General features: G+C 41.9%; 3 protein-coding genes across 6 annotated transcripts in view; 1 reads left to right on the top strand and 2 right to left on the bottom strand.

Annotated features, from left to right (window-relative positions):
• ptprz1a (protein tyrosine phosphatase receptor type Z1a) overlaps nt 1-2373 on the top strand; it is a 47284-nt gene extending 44911 nt beyond the window's left edge. For both annotated transcript variants that reach the window (XM_047034792.1, XM_047034791.1), the window contains one exon: nt 82-2373. In XM_047034792.1, the coding sequence (XP_046890748.1) occupies nt 82-222 (141 nt within the window). In that variant the 3' untranslated portion in view covers nt 223-2373. The remainder of the gene's footprint in view (nt 1-81) is intronic.
• Nucleotides 2196-19021, bottom strand: aass (aminoadipate-semialdehyde synthase). Of its 3 annotated transcripts, none has more exons than XM_047034793.1 (25): nt 18909-19021; nt 17498-17735; nt 17209-17385; nt 16847-16931; nt 16656-16723; nt 16407-16553; nt 16233-16311; nt 15988-16115; nt 14480-14628; nt 13690-13812; nt 13220-13331; nt 12899-12958; nt 12518-12585; nt 12196-12207; nt 7297-7418; nt 6945-7074; nt 6745-6855; nt 6400-6508; nt 5939-6079; nt 5463-5630; nt 5162-5257; nt 4851-4966; nt 4067-4155; nt 3760-3936; nt 2196-3580 (listed from the first exon to the last, which is right to left on the bottom strand). In XM_047034793.1, exons 2-25 carry the CDS (start codon nt 17717-17719, stop codon nt 3462-3464), a joined length of 2808 nt encoding a protein of 935 aa, XP_046890749.1. In that variant the 5' UTR covers nt 17720-17735; nt 18909-19021; the 3' UTR covers nt 2196-3461. The 3 variants fall into 3 exon arrangements, with proteins under 3 accessions (XP_046890749.1, XP_046890750.1, XP_046890751.1); XM_047034794.1 differs by having other exon boundaries at nt 17498-17732; XM_047034795.1 differs by lacking the exon at nt 12196-12207.
• A 1516-nt stretch (nt 19022-20537) lies between these two features.
• fezf1 (FEZ family zinc finger 1) lies at nt 20538-22638 on the bottom strand. The gene is made up of 4 exons (XM_047034612.1): nt 21850-22638; nt 21583-21717; nt 21235-21367; nt 20538-20913 (listed from the first exon to the last, which is right to left on the bottom strand). The coding sequence occupies exons 1-4, from the start codon at nt 22636-22638 to the stop codon at nt 20660-20662; spliced, it is 1311 nt and encodes a 436-aa protein (XP_046890568.1). The 3' UTR covers nt 20538-20659.
• Nucleotides 22639-25722: the final 3084 nt, after the last annotated feature.

Below are 25722 nucleotides of genomic sequence, written 5' to 3'. Positions count from 1 at the left end.
TTAGCCATTTTCCAGTGTACCTGAGGCATGACCATTTTGTTTGTGAAACGTTCAAACCTCATCTCCCGTTGCCCCATGCAGGACCAGTACCAGTTTTTGTACAAAGCTATTCTGAGTTTGGTGAGTACGCAGGAAGACACGAGAATGCTTCAGTCATCTGATAACGGTACCAGCCTGGCCAGTCCTACTAGTGCTGCAGAGAGCCTGGAATCGCTGGTTTAACCACAGTAAGAACTCCTAATGCCGTTCATAAATGGACTGTCTCCGGTTTCAGTTTCAAACAGAACTGTGTTTGCCCCCCAACCCCTTTCTCCCGTACGATCCTGTAATGCGTGCCTTTGTATATTAATCTTGTACTTTTTAACGATTTTGATACAAATTGTAAACTAACCTTCCAGTTTTTTTGTCTTAAACTGCCCCCTTCTGATAGCCTGGGAAGCATATGTTAATTTGCTCTGGCAGATCGACCTGTCCACCCAGCCTTAATAGTCCCGGGACATTTGCAACCATTAACTTAATATGGGGTAGGTTTGATATGATGACTGTACAGAGGAGCACCGCTGAGGCATTTTTGTAAACAACCAAGATTGTTTTGTTGCTCTCATTGGTTGTATCTAGATACATCAAGGCATTTAGGTCTGCGTTTGTTGATAACGCCCCTTGGAAATAAAAAATTAAGGTTTCAGACTAATATGCATTTGCAAATTGATCTGGCCAGGCTAACCACCTGATGTTTTCTTGACGAAATCTTTTGCATATTTATTGGCAGGTAGCTTAAGAGGGAAAATTCTACTTGTGTTAAAATACATTTTGTGAGGGGCCAAGCCACTCATCTTCCAGTTGTACATTGTAAGTACTATTTCCTTTTGTAGCAGTGGTGTGCTTTCAATTTGAAAATCATAAAGGGCATGTAATAGAAATTGAATGTAAATAGTATAACCAAGTAAATGGACCAAATTTCTATTTATACTTCTAGATTTATATTTTGCTACAGTTTTCTAGTCAATGAATGACTGTTCTAATATAGTTAAAGTACATTTTTTATGTTTTCACATTAGTGTTCTGTATTTTGTAACATTAAGATGCATGGGGTACTGATACTTAGCGGTTCATAAACATTGCTGGATAATTAGATAAAAGGATTAAACAAACAGACTGGTCTATCAATTTTTGGGGGAAAGTCTAATATGATCATTGTGATCAGATTGTACTGAGGGGGTTTATTCTACTGAGCAAATTCATGTATTCTTGAATGTTTTGTATTGTCATGTTTCAAAAAATCGAAACTTGATTATTTAAGGATACTAGTGATCTTAAAGAATGTATACACCAAACAGGATTTTAAACAATGACCAAAGAATTGTGTAAATCTGGTTGTTTACAATGTACTTTGCAGAAATAAGTAAAAATGTTGAGTTTTGTATTCACCTGTTGGTATTTCAAAGACTGCACAAGACTTTCCATTTGAATGTTCTGCAAACTACCAGTTGCCAAATGCCTAAAGTGTAAGTAAAAAGAAAAATCTATAACTGCCAAGAGGCACCTCTGACAGCCCGTCTCCCTCCCCCATCACTCGATGGAGGATTAAAGATTTCCGAGGGAAGTATCCCAATAAGTGTTATGATCATAGGTACAAAGAAAGAGAAAAATAAGCAAGGCATCAGGAAAAGATAATCATGTAGTCCCAGAAACAGCTATGCGACTCATGGCATTATGTTATAATCCCTAAAGAGAATTGGTTATTCCAATTGATTCTAATCTGGTCTAAGACTCCCCAAGAAATGCGTCTTCTCCGGGGAAAATAGGTCAAGTGTCCAGACACCACCTTGACCAGCCACTGTATCCATACTTACATTTGCATTTTTGACTTTTAATTACATGCCCAATTATCCCCTGCTTGGTGGCCTAGTTTGCATGAATGGGCCCTAATTGAGTGGAAGCAGAAAGCTGACAGTTTGTTTCTGAGTGACAGAGGGGAAAAAAGTGTACTTTAACGAAACATTTGTTTGTATTGTGTATTTTATTTTAGTAGAATCTTCATAGTGTATTTGAACACCACCCCTATAAGTAGAAACCTAATTGGTTATGTACTGTAATATTAAACCAATTCAAAACTACCAAATGGTTTGGAAGATGCATTTTTATGTATCTGAATTTATTTCTCTGCGAGAAAGAAACAACAGGGATCATGAAAGTTTGTAGGACAATTTTTGATTTCAGTTTATAAGAAATACAAAAAAGCTCAACAAAAGCTCAGTCCTTAAAAGAAAAAAAAGCCATACTACAATTTGGTCTGTTAAAACAAATTATATGTATTTTCAAAGTAGTCTTCCACTATTTTTACATATACTGTAAGCACCCAGATCACAATTTACTAATGAAGGGAAATTAACTTGTGGGGTTTCAATTTATGACAATTTTCTAACCTAGAAAATAAATACAATAACATTTTTCAAAATATTTTGAGCCATTTAGTTTGTAGTCTAAGAGTCTATATAAATAGCAGCTTTTGCTCTTAAATACATCTGGATGCTATTTTTGTAAGAGTTGTACACAAAATACAGTAGTTTGGTGGACTCTCTTCACTGATAAGATTTGTGGGACAGAAATCTAGTGTGTTAAGTTGAGTCAGTGTATAAAAAAAGAAAAACATAGGTCATACCATAAACACTGTACAGGGGCTCTAGATTTCCACAGCTTAAAGAGTTCCTCCAGATTCTGTTAACTCTACAGTAAATTAAGTGGTATGTCACTTGTATAGGCACCATTTGTTCCAAGTTGTGATCTAATGGCTTGTTCCCCATCTTTTAGATTCCAAAAATGGTTAGCAAAGGGTTTAACACGTCTAAATAGTACGGGGATGGGGCATGGTCAAATAAGTATTCATCACATTTTACACTGGACTGTGGATGTATATATAATATCAACATCTGACTTATTGCAACATATCTATACTGTGGGTCAGGGGTATAGTATGGTTGAATGTTTTCAAAACATTGTCTCCAGCAGTAAAAGTTACTTTTTCACTCTTGTGAAGAGGCATTGTATTTGAATTGTTGAGTTCTTATGTGATGAACCACAAACTAGCAGGGACTATGCATCCAAATACTAGTTATTGTTTTTCAATTACTGTAAGTAAATGACCCCATGTCTGTCCTGTCTCTCCATGTATGGTTGGTGTGTGGCCATAAGGCTTGGCTCAATCACATGGATCAGTTCCTTGAAAGTAATTGGAGAAGTTTGATTTGCATTAACATTTGAGCGTACGGGTAATCAAGTACACTCAAATGTCTTACAGTATTTGCCCCGGGTCCGATGACCCGTGCAAAAAACCCTTCTCTAACCGCAGGGCAGATAAACAACTAAAACGCCTGTCGAGTACTTTACATTCTGAGCCGATGAAAGGAGCATTTTTGTGTGCTTAGACGATCACAGAAACATGAAGTCACCTGAACCTACTACTACTCCTGGATTGTGCTCTTGGAGCTGAACAGCAAGCCTTCATCCTGAAGCCTCTTCAGCGCCGGCCCGTAGATGTCCTTGGTCATTGGCACCACCAATCCTTTCTTACTAATTTCACCTGTGGAGAAGACATTTCCTTTAGACTAAATCTTCACTATTCGGCTGAAATGTTAGTGAAACGATTAATAACATCCCAATCTGACACTTTTTTTTATAGTCTAAAAGCTATCTTAAACATTTCACCTCACAATTTACATCTACTGTACATACTGCGGCACGGCCACAGGCATTACTAACCATCCAGCACCATGCGTGCGGCAATGGCAGCCGGGTAGCCCACAGTCTTGGCCATGGCGGAATAGCCATTGGGATCTCCATACACCACCAGGCTGATGTGCTTCGTCTCCAGCTCGCCGGTGGGGTGGCGCAAACCGACGTCGTTCCTCATGATGATCATGTCCCGCTCATCTTTCTCTAAAAAGCAGAGCACGCGAGCACAGGATGGGACGAGGAAGTGGGTTCACCTGTGTTAATATCGGAACATATGCACTACAGTATGCTTTGGATATGCAGTAGTAGCATGGCAGTTAAACGTGGGTCTTACTGAAGGAGAGACGGGCCTCTAGGTGTTTTGCCAGGGCAGCCAGCACGGTCTCCGCCTGGGGAACGATGTCTTCGGATAGCATCCCAAACCTGTCAATACAAACAACCCAACAAGACTCAAAGTTGGTTGACAGTGGCCCTGCAGTCTGGGAGAATTGACACCGAAATGGCATAAGTGAACTTCAAGTGCGAGTGGGTCGTCAGTTTTTCTCTTTCACAGTGGCACAAATGTTTCCAGCCATTTATCTTCAGCACTGAGGCATTTCTCACAACTTTTCAGTTGATTAGAACAAAGCGGAAGGCAAAGTGTGCTGCTAACAACCTTGAACCCGACAATAACTACTGAAGCCCTGCAGAAGCTTTAATGGATATCCAAAGCATGTGGCTCTGCCTTTGTTAAGAATGTTAACCCAACACTCTACTACATACCCCTCTCTCAAGCTTTATTGTGGGAGTGCATGCCGCAATAGAGTACGCATGGCAAAGGTAATTTTAGCTCAGCTATGGAAATAATGGCATGTCTATACACATCAGGATCAATGCATATTCAGACTCATCTTAAAAGCTCTACATTTTTCTTTAACTAGATATTTTATAAAGAATGGAAGATAGGCAATCTGCACTGTATTAGGGCTATTCGCTGCCCTTTCCATAGTTGTTCATGATATTGTATACTTCTTACCGATAGCAAGTTATAGCACAAATGTTGACAAGTCTGTAGGAACATTTTAAGACAGCCATGCTCAATGGTAAAGGCCTATATGGTTCAATCTAGCAACAATTACCATTTGAGGGTCTCCATCCTGAAATCGTCCTTGCCAATGTGCTCGTAGATGGCTTCCTCAAAGGCCTCGTTGGAGATGGCAGGAGACAGACCAATCAGCTTGCAAAGGAGCTCTTTCTGTGTCACAGAGAGCCGAGTGTGAAGACGACGGCACTTAGTGACTGTTTATGTAAGCTTCTGTGCTTATACTCAGTCTTGTTCCATAGGTTATGAAGTTTTGTTTGAACGTTTTATTAATTTATGATTCTGTTTTAATGTTGAGGTAATGATGACGTAGCCTGCATGATGGGTTACCGTCGTTTATGTCCTTACCCAGGAGACTGGAGGTGAAGTGTGGTGCAGCATTGAGCACGGCTCAGTATTGATCAAGCCCAGCCTAACAAAGCCACTCATTGCCTTGGAAAAACCCTTTGTGACAAGAAATTACATTTTGAATCCCACAATCCACAAAAACACACATGCCTAAAAGTGCTATATTTCAGGTTGTTGACAACACAGCTCATCCCAAAACCAATCTCTAACTCAAGACTAGAACCAAACACGTATTAAAAAAAATCTGGACACGTTGACTTTCGACTTGTCTGCTAAAAACAAACTCAGGCATTTGGCCCACCTTAAAGCGGAGTGTTCCTCTGATGAGAGTGTGTGCTGACTCGATGCCGTAGGGTTCAGCGTACTTGGTGCTGTCTCGGTTGGGAAAGCCCTCCAGGTTGAAGCCAGGCAGAAACTCCATGGGAGAGGTGGAGTCCATCAGAGTTCCTCCCGCAGGGATACTCATGACCTTGGCAGTGTGTGAGATGGGGGGGGGGGGATGAAGAAATAGTCCTTTACACACAATTACTTTCACAACTGGATACTGGACCTTCGTCTAAATAGCTTTACCAAAGGCACATAGCCAAGGATTCTTCAATTCACAAAGAACGGCAAAAGAAATCACAGAAGAATGTAAGCATCAAGGTCCTCCATTCTATGGGCATTACACTAATCGATTCTATCTAACAGCAGTATGATTCAGAGTCAGAAATGGCTAACAAAGATAAACTAAGCTGTAAATCACACACGACGGGTGGGCAATGCAGGGGACGGTACCTCGTTGTCCTTCAGAAAGATGGCTGGGCTGATGGTGTTGAGGAGGACTCCATAAGGGCTCCAGCTGAACTTGTAGCGCAGGGGGTTGTCTGAGCACTCTGGGGCTGGCAACCCACCACAGAAAGAACTGTAGGATTCCACCTGAACAGACACGCTTATGTGAGAATTTGAAATGACTAATGAACACACACCAATGCAAAGCTTGAAGGGTGTTTTTAGATTGCGTGTTAATTCTGCGGCATGCTACTGATGTCATCCGTTTTCTCCGAACGGATGGGAAGAAAAGGACAAATTGGACACACATGGTGTGTCAATCTGTTGGGCCCTCAATCTTTCCTGCTGCCAAGGAAACAGACAGACCACCACTCATCCTGCTGACATACGTTCAAACAATCATTACGAACGCAAACACACACACGCTATTGATCTCACGCAAACACACACACACACAGCTCACTCACAGTGCAGCCGTCAGCCTTGGCTTGGTCGATACACTCCATGGCCAACATGTGGTCAATGCCAGGGTCCAGACCCATCTCATTCACAATGGTGATGCCCGCTTCCTCCGCACTGGAAAGAGATCCACACACTGAGGCAACCAAACACACTCATATGTGACCCGATGATCCGTAAGCTCGTGCAGGGGAAAAGGATCTTGTATATCCACATAAAAATGACAAAAAGAATGTGTCCTTGTTCCATATTCAACAATGTCTTCCTCATATTTTACGATTCTTCAGATGCCAACGCACATCTTGTTTGAATCATTGTATGCTGGTTTTTGTCCTCCTATCTGCCCTTCTTACCTCTGCTGAAGGTCCTTCATGGCAGGACTGAGGTAGCTGGCTGTCACCATGTTGACTTTGGTCTTGATGCACTGCTTGGCTACCACTGGGTGGTACCCATAAGGTAGCAAGCTGAGGCACAACAATGATAATAATTAAACAGGACAAAAATATGAACCAGGCAATGTGAGAAAGGATGTGGAGACAACGTTGTGCAGTACCTGATGACCAAGTCATGCTCCTTGATAAGAGACGCCAGATGTCCCTCTTGACTGGTAACATCCAGCATGACGGGAATGGTGTTAGGATATTTGCCTGCCAGCTCTTCCGCTTGATGCAGCAACACAGATGCTAAAACAAATGTAAAGGAGAGAAATACATTGTATTGCTAAGGTTAGGTCACCATAAGGGACAGTTACAACTAAAATGGTACCATCTCATCTGAAGGCTGAGGGGAAATAAATCCTCAGTGCCCAGTTTAAAAGTTTCATAAAAATAACAAAAGAATGTCCTGACAAATATATCCCTACAAGACTTGAAAGCTTTAACAGTTTGTTGTCCATATTTCCATACCAACAGTCACTTGTGTTCCGGGGTCACGGGTCAGGTACTCAATGACCGGGCCTGACACATAGCCTGAGCCAAGCAGCAGCACACGCTTCATTCCAGTCTTCTTCATGATCTGGGCTTGTTCCCTGATGACACAACAACACACAAATCATTATAATGACAACAGTAAATAAACATTTTCCAACATGTAATATACAGCCATAAAGTACAGTTAGAAAGCTGCAACCAAACAAAATCAGTGAAGCAGAGTGTGATTTGATGGTGAAAATTATTCAACTTGAAATTAGACAATGTACAGCTTTTTTTTCCACATTAACCAGTGTACACCACAAATGTACAACACAGCCAAAACCCTGGATTCTTGATTTCCACATGACCCTGCAAATCATTCTGATTTTAATGATCTTTGTAATTTTATTAAAAAATCTCAAAGAAAAGCACCGTCTTTTCAAGCAATACACTTGAAGAAAAACATTGAATATTTCATGATTGGAAGGCACATCAAATAAAAATAGGTATTATGTTTAGACGGCTAATGATATTCACATTCCAGATTTTTTAGTTGTGTACCCTTCAACCCAGAGTCCAATAATTGCAAACAGAAATTGCTCCATTAAAACAGTGCAAGCCACAGTGACATACAACAATTGGTCAACATCTGTCAATGATTTGGCCAAGCGTTTAGCTTCCAAAGTGTTGGGATATAAACCTGAATCCCAGGATGAGACTTCAGAATGAAGGTGATCTAACACTGGGCAGTGTGAGACTAGTGTGCCAGGTCTTTAGTTAGTCTTTGCTGCTTTGTGTTTTAAGTTCTAAAGGCCAATAATACTGTAAAGCAACAAATAGTAATGTGCACAAACAATCAAATAATGTGTCTACATTTAATTGCAGCATTTATGCAGTATTAGTCAGAATATTGGACAAAACGGCTGATGGAAACAGGGTTAGACAGAGGTATGCCTAAATGAAAGCCTGATTAAAGGTCAGTGTGATATCAGTTTAAGGCATTTACAACACCACCAAATTGTGCCAGTGTTAGGCCCCTGCCATAAACATGAGCAAGTAGACAGTAGGGGTGGGGGAAAAAAATCGATTCACATATGAAAGCTTAGTGCCACACACATCCGTGGGCCCAGATCCCTGTAACCGCAGCGCACTCCCAAACTGTCCAGATCCCCTCTCCCAACTGTCTTTCAAGGTACCCAACTGTCCCACCAGGAAAAGCTCAACCAAGAGTCTAAAAATAAATTGACCTTTTATCAGGTTTATTTATAAGTCGAGTTTTATTTATAAGTCGAAGAGCAAAAATGTTGCTGTAAGAAGGTATGTGTGCGTTTTGGGTGACAAACCTGACCACACCCAACCAGAGATGGTATAACAGGGTTGTAGTGATTCGTTTTGTAAGCGTTGTGTCAGTGGTTAAGACTATGTTTTGGCCTGGACCTACTGAGGATTCAGGACGACCAGCAGCGTGCGTGAAAACAGCCCACCCCACAGCCATCCGAGATCTTTCTACCATCCCCATGGCAAGGAAACCATGGCAACTCATCGCAGTGTAACAGCGTTATTGGGGGGGGGGGGTGGTATCCCCATCACCCTTCAATAAGTTGCTCGATTAATTCTTTTAGCGATTCTACATTTTTTATATAATGTAAGCATATATTGAATCAAATATTTATGAATCGTGAATCGATTTTTAATTGAATCGTGACCAATAATCGATTTGAATCTAATCGTGAGGTATCAAAAGAATCCCACCCCTAGTCACATTATGAGATATTTTAGGTTAAACTGTCTCTAAATTATAACCGTTAATGTGATAGGCCTCTCTCAAGGTAGCTGGTAAAAGCTGTTTTTATGACTTATTTTATGACAGTTGCTGTCATGCCGTTTGCAATATTAACACAATATACAAATCGTTAAAAATCCCCCATTTCCCCCCCCCCCTTTTAGTCTGCTACTTTATGTATTCATGTTCTCTTCCCCTATCCCCCAATGTGCTCAGCAATATCCTGATCCCCCCTCCAAATCCCCTGAGAGTTAGAGGCACCCAATCGTTCTAGCCAGAGCATGATTGGTTATGACATTGTACACGAGCACAAGCGTACTCGGACCTGCGTGACTTCCAGCCGGCAGTCCACTCACAAAAGAAAAGGGCTGTCCACTTAATTGAAAAACAATGACGAGGGGAAGTAATACTCCCCTCAGAAAAGACACTTACCCCCCCAAGTTTACAGATCCTAAATAAACAGCTCACACACCCAATCACGGGGATTTGACGACACAGACACAAGCTTGTCTCGAGAGGTGAAGCTGGAAGCTTGATTACATTTACATTTACATTTATTCATTTAGCAGACGCTTTTGTCCAAAGCGACTTCCAAGAGAGAGCTTCACAAAGTGCATAGGTCACTGATAATAACAACAAGATAGCCCCACAGCATTGCGGGTAGTCAAAGACAAGAAGTACATATTGTGAACAACCAAAAAATAGTGCTAAAGGGAAGAGACCATAAGAGCATGTAGTTAAACAAGTTAAAATTACACAACATTGATCTCTAAGTGCAGGTGTACCTGTAGGAAAGCAATAAAAATAGGATTAACTAAAAAAGAAGAATACAACAGTTTAAATCAGCTACCACTAACCAACAAGAGCAACAGTCTAAGCAAGAGTCATTGTGAACCTTGAGGAAACTAGCGTTGGATTCAGCAAACCATTCCTAAGTACCATTGTACTCCCGGAACAAGTGCGTCTTGAGCCTTCTCTTGAAGGTGGAGAGACAGTCCGTGTCTCTGATGGAGGTGGGGAGTTGATTCCACCACTGGGGTGCCAGGCAGGAGAAGAGCTTGTGCTGGGACCGGGCAGTCTTGAGAGGTGGGACCACCAGGCGGTTGTCTGAAGAAGACCGTAGGTGGCGGGTGGGGGTGTAAGGCTGCAGGAGAGACTTGATGTAGTCGGGCGCAGTTCCATTCACTGCTCGGAAGGTCAGTACCAGGGTCTTGAATCTGATGCGGGCCGTTATGGGTAGCCAGTGGAGGGAGATGAGGAGCGGGGTAACGTGGGAGCGTCTGGGTAGATTGTAGACCAGACGGGCCGCTGCGTTCTGAATTCTCTGAAGAGGGCGGGTTGCGCATGATGGGAGACCGGCGAGCAGCGAGTTGCAGTAGTCCAACTTGGAGAGGACAAGTGCTTGGACAAGCAGCTGGGTGGAGTGCTCAGACAGGTATCTCCTGATCTTCCGGATGTTGTAGAGGGTGAATCTACACGACCGGGAGACCGCAGCAATGTGGGCCGTGAGGGAGAGCTCGTCGTCCATGGTCACCCCAAGGTTCCTGGCAGAGGATGAGGGGGTCACCGTCGCAGATCCCAGGGTGATTGAGAAGTCATGGGAGATGGAGGGTTTGGCCGGGATGATGAGAAGTTCTGTTTTGGCAAGGTTCAGCTGGAGATGGTGCTCAGTCATCCAGGCGGAGATGTCTGCGAGGCAGGCCTCAATCCTAGCTGAGATCCCCGGATCGGTCGGAGGGAATGACAGGTACAGCTGCGTGTCGTCAGCGTAGCAGTGGTAGGAGAAGCCATGGGAGGTGATGATTGGTCCAAGTGAGGTGGTGTACAGAGAGAAGAGGAGGGGACCAAGGACGGAGCCCTGTGGGACACCAGTGGAGAGCTGGCGTGGGCCTGACAGTTTGCCTCCCCAGGAGACCTGGTAGGATCTTCCCGACAGGTAGGATGAGATCCACTGGAGTGCAGTGCCAGTGATGCCCATCTCAGAAAGTGTGGAGAGCAGGATCTGGTGGTTAACTAGATCTGGTGGTTGATTAGAAAACAAAGTCGGACACAAAGCACGCCCAAGCAGGGTTACAGGTGCTTGGTCTGAGTAACAATGACTGATTCTAAACCATCTACAGCTCCACACTTTATGACTGATCCCATTTTTTTAAAGGGCTTCAACAGGCTATGTATCATTGGGGCAGAAACCGTTCCGTACAGATTAAGTTGATGGGGCGGAATATATCCCATTGTCAATTGACACAAACTAACATGTCTAACTGACCACAGCAATACTATCACTGCTACAACACAACTCCCCAAAAATACTTTAAAGAAGAAATCTCAACATTCTCAGCGATTTTTTGGGTTATTAAACAAATAGAAGAGTGGTGTCTCATTCAAAAAACAAATAAGAAAGAAATGAATAATGAAGAGAAAAATATTACAAAAGTATGGATTTGAAATTTAAAAGATGTTTGAGATGCATTTCTTAATGAGGTAAAAGAGAACGGCGACGACATCCCTATTCGATAGAACAAATGGGCAAAGGGAACAGACAGGGAAAGATGGAAACGGTTGCCATGTTTTTAAGAGTGAGGAAAGACTTCTACCCACGACGGAGCCCCCCACCGCGAGGGGAACCTCCGGAGTCTCAGTAGTGGTGACAGCAGCGGTGACACGCTAGCCATGCAAGGTGTTAAGGCAGGGGTAGAGTGGCACACACCAGCACACCGCCAATGCACTGTCCAGGGGACGGAACAACACCAGGGTTAGTCAGCGCTCTCCCCAGCAGGCACCCAATGAACTGTTGTGAACTGCCTCTTAGTGTATAGCCAAAGAGTGCTCCCCTGCTGGTTGGATGAAACTAAACATAGTTTAGTTGAAAAGCCTAAAAAACTGCCTACACTTGACTGTATATAAAGGTGAGTCCCAAGTAGGTAATGAAATAATTACATTACAGCACATTTTGCTAAAGCTATGCACACTAGATGTCGGAGAGCACTCTACAATGCATTCTAGATACTAACTGCCGTTTGTGGCATTCACAAGCTATTCACCCCATATAGTATTGCAGGTTTGCGAGTAGCCCAAATACACAAGTGTTCTAGATGAATGCAGAGTTTTACCTTTCACGTGATCTTTAAAAGAATCTTCCTTAGAATGGATGCATCTCCTCAATGATGCGACAAACATTTTATCCAAGGGAATTACAGGACATTTATTTTTTCATTAACAAGACTGGGAATAATCTAAACTACCTACAGTATGGCCTTAAACAGCCCCCACCCCAACATGTAACACAACAATGTTAAATACAACACATTGTAAAATAATGACAACTGTTATATTTGCATTAATAAAGCATACATGACACCTTCAAAGCAGTATTGGTACTTATAACAAGAAAGCCATTCTCATATTGCGTGAAGTAGAGCCATTACATCTTACCTTCTTTCCCGAAGTTTTTCAATGTATTCAAACTTTGGGGTAAGTTTCCCATTCGAAATAATGACAGCCTTCATAAAAAAGAACATCTTATTAGTGTTTATTGTTGTCAAGCAATCCCATTAACCAAACTGCCAAAGAATCATTATCATATTCATTTATTATTCAAACCATAACAATATTCTAATGTGGCGTTAATGAACAAAAATGTTGTATTTTGTATATTTTGATCATTAATCATTATTGAGAAAAATATACATGGATATCTAGAAAATAATCTTAATCTACCAGATGCTCAACTCCTATCATCATCATCATCACCATGATCTATCCATAACAAAACACTTAGCAAAAAGAAAGCGTGAAGTTGAGTGTGACACCTACGTCTCTGACTTGAGGAGAGAAGTCCTCCTCCTCTAGTGGCCTGGTAGCGTCTGACGGGAGCTGAAGTCAAAAATAAATAAAGAATTGACTATGGAAACTGAAGACCCCTTCTTTAAGTCGCCTCCATCTAGGGCAAGTCTGAGTGGCCAAACAGAGCCCTGAGGAACGTCTATGTGCTTGCAATGGTGGGGTTCCCACATCCCACACTCCCCCAAAAGCAAACTAAACCAAGAACCCTGTGAACCTCTACGAGCACAAAGGACCAGGAGATGGTGAACAGGGGTCATTCTGTGCACCTTACCCCTGCACGCCAAACCTTACCATCTCCCAAATGTAAGGGAAGAGGCGGTCTCCGAAATACTCTGTAGCCTCAATAGGGAGCTGGGCAGGCAGATTATCAATGGAACACATGAGGATCCCATTGCCCTCCACACTAGGAGGAAACACAATAAGTTAAATAATAGTAATAATAATAAATACGTTTCCAACTCAAATTTAAAACTGCAAGGAGAAACGAGAAAGAAACACAAGGCCAGACACACACACAGAGACTTTCAGACAGGAATGCATCAGGACAATAACATTTTCAAAATGTCACATTTTGAAATGACATAGAACAAGACTCAGGACGAGGAGCCAACAATAACACAATTGAAAAGGTAACAGGAAACAGATGACAGGAACCCATGGGCACACACATCACAATGAAGATGCACAACAACGGTACTTTTCTGAACAGAGTGGTTAGTCAGGAGCGGAGGTCTTTACAAGAGGCAGTTGTGCGTTCGTACCTGTCATGATCAATGTGCTGGTCGGCATCATACATACAGAAAGGCTTATCGATGGAGGTGCACTCAGTCATGAACTGTATAGAGCCCCCTGCGTCGGCAGATATGTCACAGATAGCCAGGAGTCTGAGGAGAACACAACAAAAACTCAAAAAAGGTCACCAAAAACAATTAATAAGAATAAGAGATGGGGTGGGGGGGTGGATATTGAAAAAAGGGACTTAGAGGCAATAACAGTTTTCCTGTTTAAGGTCAGGATCGGTTATCACAACTCTGAGCAGCTACCGTGTAACGTAAACATTGTTCAAGATAAGCTTTGACACTTGACCTCACTTTACTGATAACTGAACCGCAATCCTTGTTGCCTACTTCTAACTCAGTGCTTCCCAACCCTGGTCCTCGGGACCCCCTGTCCTGCATGATTCCCTGCTCCAACACACCTGATTCAAATGAATGGTCGTTAACAGGCTTCTGCAGAGCTGGATAACGACCCATTCATTTGAATCAGGTGTGTTGGAGCAAGGAAACGTCTGAACCACAATCTCGCAGTAAGTTATGTTCAATATCATGTATAGCACTGCAAACAGCTTCTGAAAAAGCAGATTTTGAACAAGAAAATATAAAAAAACTCCAAACACTCGGGTAAAGGAAAGACAAAAAAAATCTGCTAATTATTAAAGACTATTATAAGACTTTCTGAATAACGTGTTCTGTGTTTTTGACCGGAAATGACACATTTGGACCGTTGGCCTGCGTGTGCGTGTGCGTGCAGGTGCAGGTGTGTGAGACTCACTTGTGGGGAAGCTCAGGCCATCCTTCAGTAGCAGCAGCTGAGGGTTTAATGGGCCTCAGCAGCTTCTGGGCGTCCAACCTCCGCAGGAGTCTGGGAGTTTGAGGGTCCCAGTAGATCCCGTTGATGAGGCATGTGGTGTAGGGAGCCACCTGGGGTCAGGAGGACACACAGACTATATGAGCTCTCAAAGTAAAAGACAAGCTGACAGCCTACCAACTCACACTGCACGCTTGTCAATTCTGTGGACTGAAAGCCTGTAGAGCATTTGGCTAAACGGCTGGTTTTACTCTCGGGAAGAGCACTACGGGACAAATGTTTCACATTTTCAGGTACAGAAACACTGTTGGCAAGAACTCTTAAATTGTTGTCCACTAGAAAGTGTGGAAACAAAGGCCTCTATGACGGCCGGCATTGTGGCACCCAAGGTTGCATTCCAGGTCACCTATTTTTGAACTCAGCAGATCATGTTTTCTGTAGAAGATAATGTCACCTCAATACAACCACAACCATCAAAAGGAAAAATTCAAGTATAATTGCTCATAAGTTCTGTCAACACACTCAGGTATTGATTTTACCATTAATTGAAATGGGCTTTCTTTGGTGGTGTGGTTATATCTAAGGGGGAACTCCCTTCCTTGGAGCATAGCACAATAACAGGCAGGGAGCATAGGATATAAGATTCCCCGGTAGACAGGAATCCTTTCAAACGTAAGTAAACTTTTTAACAAGTCAAAAAGCTTTACACAGCATTACCAACATATTGTATTGACAACACAAAACATAGTATGGAGAAGCTGGGTATTGCGGTGGGTAGCAGCAGTGGCACAATATGCAGGTACCTTGGCAAACATATGATGTATGAGCATGTGGGTCCGGCTCTGTGAATGCATGCAGTGTTCAAGTCCTCTGAAGGGGGAGGGCTGGACCTTCAATTAGCACACCTGTAGTTGATTGCGTGAGTGACATCAGCAGAAGAATTGATGCGCTGCCCGATTGCCTTGCCAGAACTAGCTCCAACATTTGAATGTCCAAGGTCGTTTTATCAATGTCTAACTCTTTAAACCATTATCTCTCCTCCTTCACTACTGAGCCCTTTCCATTCCCGACACAATAATTTTTACCACTGTTGTTTTTGCCGATATTCTTCCATGAGTGTTGGCTGCCACAAACAAGCATGCAGCAAATAAACATATCCCCAATACCCATTCAAATGCAATCATTGGACATCGGCTTCCACCGCTGTGCGTGTATGTCTCCGTATCACATAAGAAAGACTGAAGCCACACAAGCATCCGATGTTCGCACAATTAGGAACAGTCAGAAACTGTTTTTGAAACAGGAGAACAGTGTGGCCTCATCAGACCCCCACCCCTGCCGAGAAGGGAAGGGGGGGGGGGGGGGGGTTGCTCGGCACAGGCCTCAGACACAAGTTTAGACCTGAGCAGCAGGAACAGGTGACCTGTGTGCTGGTATGGATGGGGCAAGAAGGGCCGTGGGCACACACTCACGCTGGTCCTGAAATGAGAGGTATAGAGTTCCGGGTGGGCCTCGTACTCCAGAGGGTCGTAGACCCCATCGCTTTTCCTCATCAGGTGGTGGTGTCGACTCAGGACCGTGGCGTACACTCGGCTCATGTCTGCAGCGACACGCGGAGACGCGGTTAGCTAAATCACACACTCATCAAAAGGACCAGTGGCGCAAACTCAACACGAGATACGTTGACAGGCAAACTTTGTAGAAGCGAACTGAGTACCTCCATTTTGAGAGACTTCTTGTAGCTCGTGGGGCTCCACAAATTCACAGGGTAGCTCATTAATGATATCCTGTGCTCCCTGCAACAAAGAAAAACATCAAATTCAAAAGAGGTAATTTTAATCAATTCTGATGATTGGTTGCACATCATTTGGCACAGCGCGGGCCAATTTACCTTAGAGACGTTGCCTGTGCCGGTGAACACAAATGTCACCGGGCCAATCGACTTGGGCATGAGGCCCATAGAGATCTCATACCCACAATCCCTCACTGCTTGGATGGCCTGGCTCACATTCCTATAGTTGTGGGCCATGCCGATGTGCTGTGGATATCCCAAAACAGGAAATGATGTTAAAAAATAAAAAAAATAAAAAAAAGAAGGGCTTGTTTGTAAACAGTTTTAATGTGCATTTGAAACTCTCACCATGAACGGGGTGTGGTGACCAAGTGCCAGATAACGTAGCCCCAAGCCATGCAAAATATTAATCATTCCTGCAGAGTGAAACAATACAAATGTGGTTTTAAATTTTAATAGATCTGAATATTTAAAGCATAACACCTAAAAACATATGTACTCCAACTACTTTTATTGTGGTTCTCTAGGTTCTAGTTTACCTGCCACACCAGCCCACTGGCCAAACGCCACTATGCGAAACCCATTTGCATCCACCATCTTCTCGTAGTCGATAAGCCGCGCTTCCTAGAAAAAAGTATAATGACCATGATAAAAGTACAGTAAGTACCTGTAAACTTACTAAAACAAGCCTGGTTTACTCATTGCAAGGGTACAATCCAGGAAATCCTCTACAGCAAGAAAGTCTGATAATTCCGTATTTTCTCTCATAATAGCTGATGAAGTGATAAATAATGCTGGTTGGAGTTTGAAATTGCAATATGTGTCGGACCATAGAGAACCAAAATATCAGTTTGCTTTAGTTGACAGTGGTAACAACAAAGATCTTTTGCAAGCTGCATACCTTTTTGAGCATGTCATCAAGCAGCCCCATATTAGCCTCTTGTGCTTTTATAGTGTGAGAGAAGAAAGCATAGGTTTTCCTGGGAAAGATCTTGGATTCAGGAGGCCTCTTGACACCAATGACGAGCGAGGCCTCAGAAATATCCTCCTCAATGATGGCACCTACTTTCTCATAATACTGAAATGATAAACATGACATGTCCAGGACACTTTGTCCATTCTGCATTTCAAAAACAGTTATAATGTTAATATGAAGTGATATTCCATATCAAATAATGCTCCTAGCTCACCTTCTCGTGTATAGCTCTTCTGTTGGATGGCTGGACCAGGACCTTGTGTCCAGCGGCAGTAATCTCTCTGATGTGTCGCGGCGCGAGGGGTGCCCGTCTCTCCCAAACGTTAATGTCCTCCCGCCTGATAGCCATGACACTCTTGTGGTGCTCATAGCGTCTCTGGCCACACAGGCAGCTCGGCGTGCCCCTACCCTGCAGGTGTCTGAGGAGTCGGAACATGGCTTCCCCCTCCCTGCTTTTGGACAAAAGTGTGAGTGACGAACGACTACAGAACTTCTGTTTTGTGGATAACTGAAAGATGTTCGTTATTGTGAGTCTGTGCCAATATTCTCTCTTACAAATGTGAAACTCGTTTTGAAACACATTGATCAATAAATAACAGGAAATCCTGAGAGGCTGGTTTTGGCAGCAGGTTTAGTTTGCCTGGGGAGAATTGTGCAACAATATGGGACCCACACCATGCAAGGCCTACCTCAAAAGTTAATGTCAATCACAATTGATGTGTCATCGATAAGACACCATAAGAATGATTTTAACGTAATTAAGTGCAAAAACAGATTTGACATGAACACCTCAGTCTGTGGTGCACACAGATTTGACTTCTGCAACCGCAAATTAACTTTAAATAATACCTATCTTACCCATAACGCAATATTGAGAGTTCATTAGGTTGGTATGGGGCCATTTACATAGACATGGACCCTAACCCCCTAATCATAAATACAAATAAATTCTTAATTTAATCCAGCGTCATGAACAATACACATTTCAAATTGCAGGGCAAACCATGAACACATTCGCCTGAGTATGGTTCCCTAGCCATTTATGGTTAGGTATGGTTAGCTTTTAAGCTATAATTTCAAGTTTCCCCAAGTAGTCTACTCATGGATGAGTGAATAGCCGTCCTCTAAACAGAAAACCAAGCATTAAATCACTTCTACAGCCCAGTCCACCACAATTGTATATCAAACACACACACACACACGTCGGCACATTTTATGTGAAATGTGCCTGGATAGCGAACGTAACGCAGGTTGCATACTGGTAGCTTTAAACAGTGCCAAGCTAAACTTAAGAAAAAGCAACTTGTAGGAATGAAGCGATAACTTTAGCATTGCCTGGCTCGAGCATCAAACTCTTGCGAACATGGTACATTTCAAGTGACATCTTCACCCACCTTATGTAGGCTACCAAAAAGACAAATTCAGAACGAATTCCAAAGCACAGTGTGGCGTCGTTCCTTCTAAAGGTAAGCTAACGTTAAGCACCAAGGTGGATTGGCGTTCAGGGAGAATTAGCCTAATTTGAATACGTGGGAGAACGCAGTAAACTGTGTTTAGGATCTTAAAACATATAACGCATCACTTATAATGGCCTTTGTAGCCACTTAGTGAGTTATTTAGCTTACCAGTTAGTGAATTTGCTCAGTCCTATGAGTCGCGAAAGGATTTACATTTAGCAAGGGGTAATTTGAGTCCAGCAGACTGCTTCAACCAATCCCATTTCAGAGCGAAGGATCGGCCTTCTTTCCTTGTCCTTGACGTTGCCGTCGCAGTGTTATGACTACAAACGAGACAGACAGTACACACAAACGCGGATCGGCCAAGGAGTCTGCTCCCAAATTTAACAAACTTCCCAACCAAAACAAAACACGTCATGAATTGCAGGACTAGGTGTAAATACTTTCAAATGACTCAATACTCATTCAGGAGTGTTTTGGAAGGTTTGCCTACACATTCATTTTGATATCCTACATGCACGCAGGGGGGGGGGGGGGGGGGGGGGATGCTGTGTCACTTCAACAAATAATTTTGTGAAAGTATAAGAAATACTGGCATTGGCAATAAATTAAATATCAAGATGGTTACACTTTCCTGCAGAATATGCAGGAATATGCTCTTATTTGGACTCATACATGCTTTGAAAATGCATGCCCCCCTTGTGAAAAAATGCCCCCCCCCCCCCATTTAATTCGTTCTGGAGCCGAGTCTGCATGCACGTTTATCGTAGGAGCCCAGAAATGACTTGATCAATTAATTTATCTTTGAAAAGGTCAGGAAACGCATAGTCGCTCAGAATAGACAATATAGCTCCACCATACATGGACAACATTGACAATTTCTCGACATTTAACCGAAGGCTGGCCACGTAGCTTCAAAACATGCATTTAGCCACGTTAATTTATTGTTCGGACATAAGCCTACGGAGAAGGCACAGTAAAAAGTGAAATGCCATATTCATCTCTGTAGCAAACATGTCCCGTCTATTTGCTTAGGCTACACCTACGTTTCGTTAGGTTTGTCTTTTTTGTTAGTAACTCCACAAGAGGGGGCAATTTTAAACATTATTTTTTTTAAATAGGATAAAAAGGTGACAAGTTTATACACTTTCAAAGAGTGTACAATTAGCTTTTAATGGACATTTTTGCGGTGTTTAAAATACTATGTATGCTAATGACCAGCTAACACGAATCAGTGAACTATTAAACACTTAGTGGTCAGGGGCATTTTTGTAATGAATCAAGGCCATCTGATCAGTTTGGTTAATTGACGAAACTAAACGTCCTAAAAAGACAGAAGCAGCGCAATAGTAGACTAAAAGTAGGCTAGGCTAATTACGATAAGAGAATAATTGCAGGGTTAGGGTTATGCTAGTGTAGCCTAGGCCAATAGGCTACTAATGACAAAATATGATATGCCCAATAACATCAACAGAAACCATAATAAAACACAGATTTACATTCCATTGTTTATTTTCTGATACCCTATTGATATTATTTTCCATAAAGCACGTGTCTAGACAAGATAGCAAGTCTGCAAATCTTTGCATATTCACAATAATTGGCAAATTAAGTTGTGTCATCAAGGATTGGCATCATTTAAAATTGGGACGGGTTTACCACAGGCATCATCACAATTACATTTTTATATAGTATAATTAATTTTTCCAGACAGTGTTGCAATTTTCAAATAAATATCATAAAACATTTACAGTAATCCTGAGATAATTAAAGGAAACAAAACAGCAAAAAGTGACATGTCAAGTTCGATGAAAATGCGTAGGCTACTGATCCACAATGACTTGCTGTAGGCCTATACGCTTTGTTCGTCATCAATGGGTAACATGTAGGTTATTTGTCGTTATCTTTGCGCCAGAACTCTAGTGAGATTCTCTTGAGCCAAGACTCACTGGGGACTGTGATCCCGAAGGATCATGCAGTTTTCGGATGTGCTTCTTCAAGTCAAAGTTCCGGCAGAATCCTTTGCCGCAAGTTGGGCACGTGAAGGGCTTCTTGTCATTGTGCGTGTGCATGTGGAACGTCAGGTTGTATACTTGGTGGAAGGCCTTGTTGCATATGTTGCACTTAAACTGTTTCTCGCCGCTGTGTGTCAGTTTGTGGTTCTTGTAGTTACCTTGACAATAGAAAAAAAGAGGATGAATACACATTAATGCACTCGCCCTCTTTAGGGGACAAAACAGGCCGATTTTAGCAATTCAATTCCATTACTTAAAAAGCAATAACCTATGTCAGGTGTACCATCATTTTCATAGGCCTATATACTTTTTCCGATAAGTAGCTCTTTACTTAAGACCAATTATATAGGGCCACGCTAGCACAATAACGCGAATCCCCAAACTGTCAAATATGATACAATAATTAACATACACTTTTTGGTGAAAAACAACAAAATACAATGGGAATGTCTCCTTGCCAACATACTTTTAAAACTCACCCTTTTGATGAAATCCTTTGCCACAGAACTCGCACACGAAGGGTTTGTAACCGGCATGAATTCTCGTGTGCGTATTGAGAGTCGAACTTCTATTAAACGCTTTTCCACACTGATTACACTTGTGAGGTTTTTCCTTTGAATGTGAAATACATACATAAACATTTGAATACATGTTCTAATAATAGTTTATCATATTAACATCTGTTAGATAATGTAAAATAAAAACTAGGTTAATAAAATATGTTAGGCTATGGTAATATGAATACAATTTTGCCTACAGTTATTTTGCAGACAGGCCTAGCTATATATCGACAATTTAGCCTATTATGTTGTATTTATTGTATTTACCTGAGTATGAATGATTTTATGACGACAAAGGGTGCTGGCCTGGCGAAATCCTTTACCACACACTTTGCAGATGAATGGTCTCGCGCCTGTGTGCACAGGCATATGGCGCGTTAAATTGTAGTGGGCATTGAAAACCTGTGAAGAGAACATGAATAAGTTATTAAACGATTGATAGGGAACCAATTCTAAAATGAATAGCCTGTCGATCATCATGATACATAGGTAATTACATACATACATTACATACACGGCATGTCAATGGCGTACCTTTCCGCAAACTTCGCAGGTAAATACTTTAGGTTTCCCATTTGGACATGTACTGCTCAATTTGGAGGAGCCTTTAAAGAGTTTGTCAGACAGAATCTGGGCACTCTCTTTCATGTAATGTTGGAGCTGAGTGTGAGAAAGGTCTTTGAAAGCAAGTCCGCTGGGGTATCTCTCCACGCAGTTACCCACTTTATTTTTCTCAGCAAGAAACGCTTTCTGGCGCGCGTGCTGAAGCGGAGAGTTAAGAAAGTATGAGGCCATGGGGTGGATGTTTACGATGCTGGCCGGTGGTGGGCACGCACTCTCGCCGCAATTCAGGTAGCAGACAGCCCCCATGGTGTGAAAGGAGGACTGGTTTACCACCCGAGGTCGAAAGAGTTTGTATTGTCCAACTGACGGGCTCACGTCTTGATGTTCATTTTTATAATTCAATCCAATGCCCATCAACTCATTTGAGTTATATGTGGAAGCGTCAAAATGATTTGTGTCTAATCCGTTTATATTGAGTTTGTGACCCGGCTCGTATGCCAGTGGCACAAAGGGTATCATGCAATGTAGTGACGATGGGCTCATGTTGGGCGTCTGCTTTGGGTCCGCTTTAACCACGGGAGCATGGTGAAACAAGTTAGGTATAGGTATCGACTTTGGTTCAGGCGTCCTGGCCATAATCCGTTCGATCGAAAAAGCGAGAGGCTTGGTGGTGGTGATCATGTTGCCGCCAGCAGTCAAGTTTTCAGAAGCTGAGGGGGAGCCGAATACACCCGCTGAGTGATAGAGTGTACTATCCATGACTTTCAAAGCAGCTCCTTTTTCAGAGCCAGCGTACAGGTGCTCCTTTTGTAGATACCTTTGATTCCTTCTCACTGGTCCGCCAGAAAGGACATCATTCGGCGCACTCTGGGTTGAAGCGAGCCCCTCACTGTTACCGCTTGCTTTGATGGTCGGCAATCAGCACTTACGTGTAGCAGGACTGCACAATAAGTCGTGTTGAGTCAATAACTCGGCGAAGACCTCGCCAATCGTTACTGTCCAACAAGAATAAACTAAGTAGATAATTGCTCAATTCTCCTCCATCAGTTCTCCATTTGTCAACGTCCAACACTGCTATGGGTGCGTGTGTCCTGTCTGCGTTACGAACGGGGTGTTCTTTAGTGGCAAGAGTCTTGATCAACTGCAAAGCATTTGGCAACTCCGAGGTCCCCTTGTGGCTTTCCGTGACATCATTTTGATTCGCTCAAGATGACAGACTCTCCGTCGGGTCAGTGGATGTCAGAGTTTCATTTATCTTTACGATCATTTTACGAATGGCCTTAAAATCTATGCAATGTAGCCTACAGGTTTAGTGAAACGCAGTCCACTCATCTTTTAACTGTTCTGTGTGAGCAATAAAATGCCGTTTTACACACTTTTGCGCAATTACTGTCAAATGTATCCGAATCATGGCTTGTTGGGTTCAAGAATTACAATAGGCTACAATAGATTAACATATTAGGCTATGGCATATTTGATTGTTATTTTAGACAATGATTGACTATATGTCATTACTTTTAGAAATGTTTTAATCTAAACGTATACGTCTTTGAAATGCAATGTTGTCGTTATAAGATTAACGGCCTGTGAAATACACAATTTGAGCCAAAGTGCAGTGTGGAACGACATGTACTCGAAAGACACTTGCCTACAACGAATTTTGATGTCATCACCAAGAACAAACCCACGGGATTGGAGCCACACTAGTGACCGCTGGAGAGCTCCAAAAGTGCTGTCAATTTCAGTAAGCGTTCTTAGGCGAAGGACTTGCATCCAAGCAACAGCGTTTCTAGCAAATACTACTGCTCCTCGCTGCCATTGCTCCTCAATTCAAAGTAGGCCGGACAACGACCGTTCGACAGAATTTCTCAGCTGGACCAATCAAGAAGGAAACCATGACGATTACCACGGTAGGCCAAATATACACGTAAATGAACAATTGGTTGCACTTTCTGCATCGAAAATAACATCCCTTCAATTTGGACGATTCGTCTTGAATTTTAAGTGGATGTAGGCTATAATATGATTTGGAATCCTTAAGCTATAGACCTAAATATGTTGTAGCAGAGTTGTCCCTGACTGGTGTTCGTAAAATAAATACGGATTACAAAATCAATTGGCTAGAAGGGCCTATCATGTAGTCGTAATAATAAGCCAACTTCAAACAGCGGTTATGATAATGACAGCATAACACTTTATTTATTTTTAGAAACAACAATAATAATAATTCTCAATAAACCTTTATTATTTTGTTCACTATTATTGCTGATATTTTATAGTTTCTTGGTCGTTACAGTAAATTGACTCAAATTGGTCGTTAGACCTCAAATCGGTGTCAAATAGCCTATTATCTGAAGCTTTTTTAGCGGAAACCAGTGGGGTGCCTTAATGCGCTGCTCAAATTTCATTCAGTTAAACATGTTGTGGACCTAAAGGAAAATCATAGGGTACATATGGCTTGCTTGGCCAACAATGCATTCATACGGTCTTAAACCTAATCATCTTTCAAATAATTCTAAATCATTTGAGTGACGATTAAATCTGGCACAAATCGGGATGCACGGCAGTAATCCCTTATGTTTTCTTTCCACCAGACGGCTGATCTTCATTTCTGGGACTTTAGAATTTCTCGGTTCTCTCACAGGCGGCAAGGTTTGTGAATAATGTAATATTATAATAAAACATATAATGGGTTAAGGACAGCATGCTTTGGTCACTTTGATCTTAGAGAGACACATTTTGTTTACACATGGGCTTTATGACATGAGAAATGAAATGGTTTAATTATTAGAGCACACAATGTTCTAATAGTCGTCAGCGCTATAGCCTTCTGCTAGTAAGCCTATAGGTTAAATTGTTATATTCCTGTTAACCACACGAGCTACAATAGTAGCCCTGATAATAATAGCCTAATACAAATAATAATAATAATGGGCCAATACATTTGGCTATTATATATATATATATATATATATATATATATATATATATATATATATATATATATATATATATATATATTGAAATATAGCCTGTCTTGAATGTCCTAATTTCACACCATTCATATTCTTGGCAATCAAATAGGTCTCATAACAGCATGTTAAAAACGATGCTTGAGAAGCTTTTTTATTTACGCTAAAGGACAAGCCTTGCATTGGTCTACTGCCCAATGCCCTGTCATACATTGATAAAATGAAGATGAAATACATTTGATAAAAAATAGGCTATAGGCCTACTACAAGGCTCAATTTTGGTTCTAGGGCTTTAAATATGATTCTTGTTACGGTCAGACATTTTCCGGTGTGCTCAATTGAAGATAATCTGGGTGGATAATTAAACGGGAAACAAAAGCCTACGTGACACAGATTCACAGGACTAAGAGATGCCTGATGTTCAATTCTTAGTGTTTTATGTATTTCTTTTAGAAGACACTGCTTAGTCCTCTAGTTTGAGTCTCAATAAATCCTTAATTATTTTATATGCATGTGAATGCGCCATTAAGGCTTGGCCTACCTCACGACTCGCACAGGGCACGGCCACGCTGCCTCAGCATTGGAATGTGTGGCCTACAATAATATATTTCCATTCCAGTCGCAAAACATATTTAAATGATATACAATTTCACGGACTATTTAATGTATCAAACGCTACAAGATTACTACACTGTGATAAATAATTTAAAATAAAATAATTGACCAACCAAATGCAACAAGGCTACTATAAAAAAATCAAATGTTAGGCTATAATGACATACATGTTTGTGAGGACACCATGGAATGTAGGGTTTTTAAACAAGAAACAACTTGAATCAAAATGCTTTAAAAACACTTTAATTTTCACAAT

Source organism: Hypomesus transpacificus, chromosome 14, assembly GCF_021917145.1.
Source record: "Hypomesus transpacificus isolate Combined female chromosome 14, fHypTra1, whole genome shotgun sequence".
Taxonomy (NCBI): Eukaryota; Metazoa; Chordata; class Actinopteri; order Osmeriformes; family Osmeridae; genus Hypomesus; species Hypomesus transpacificus.
This window is presented reverse-complemented; position numbering and strand designations above follow the sequence as displayed.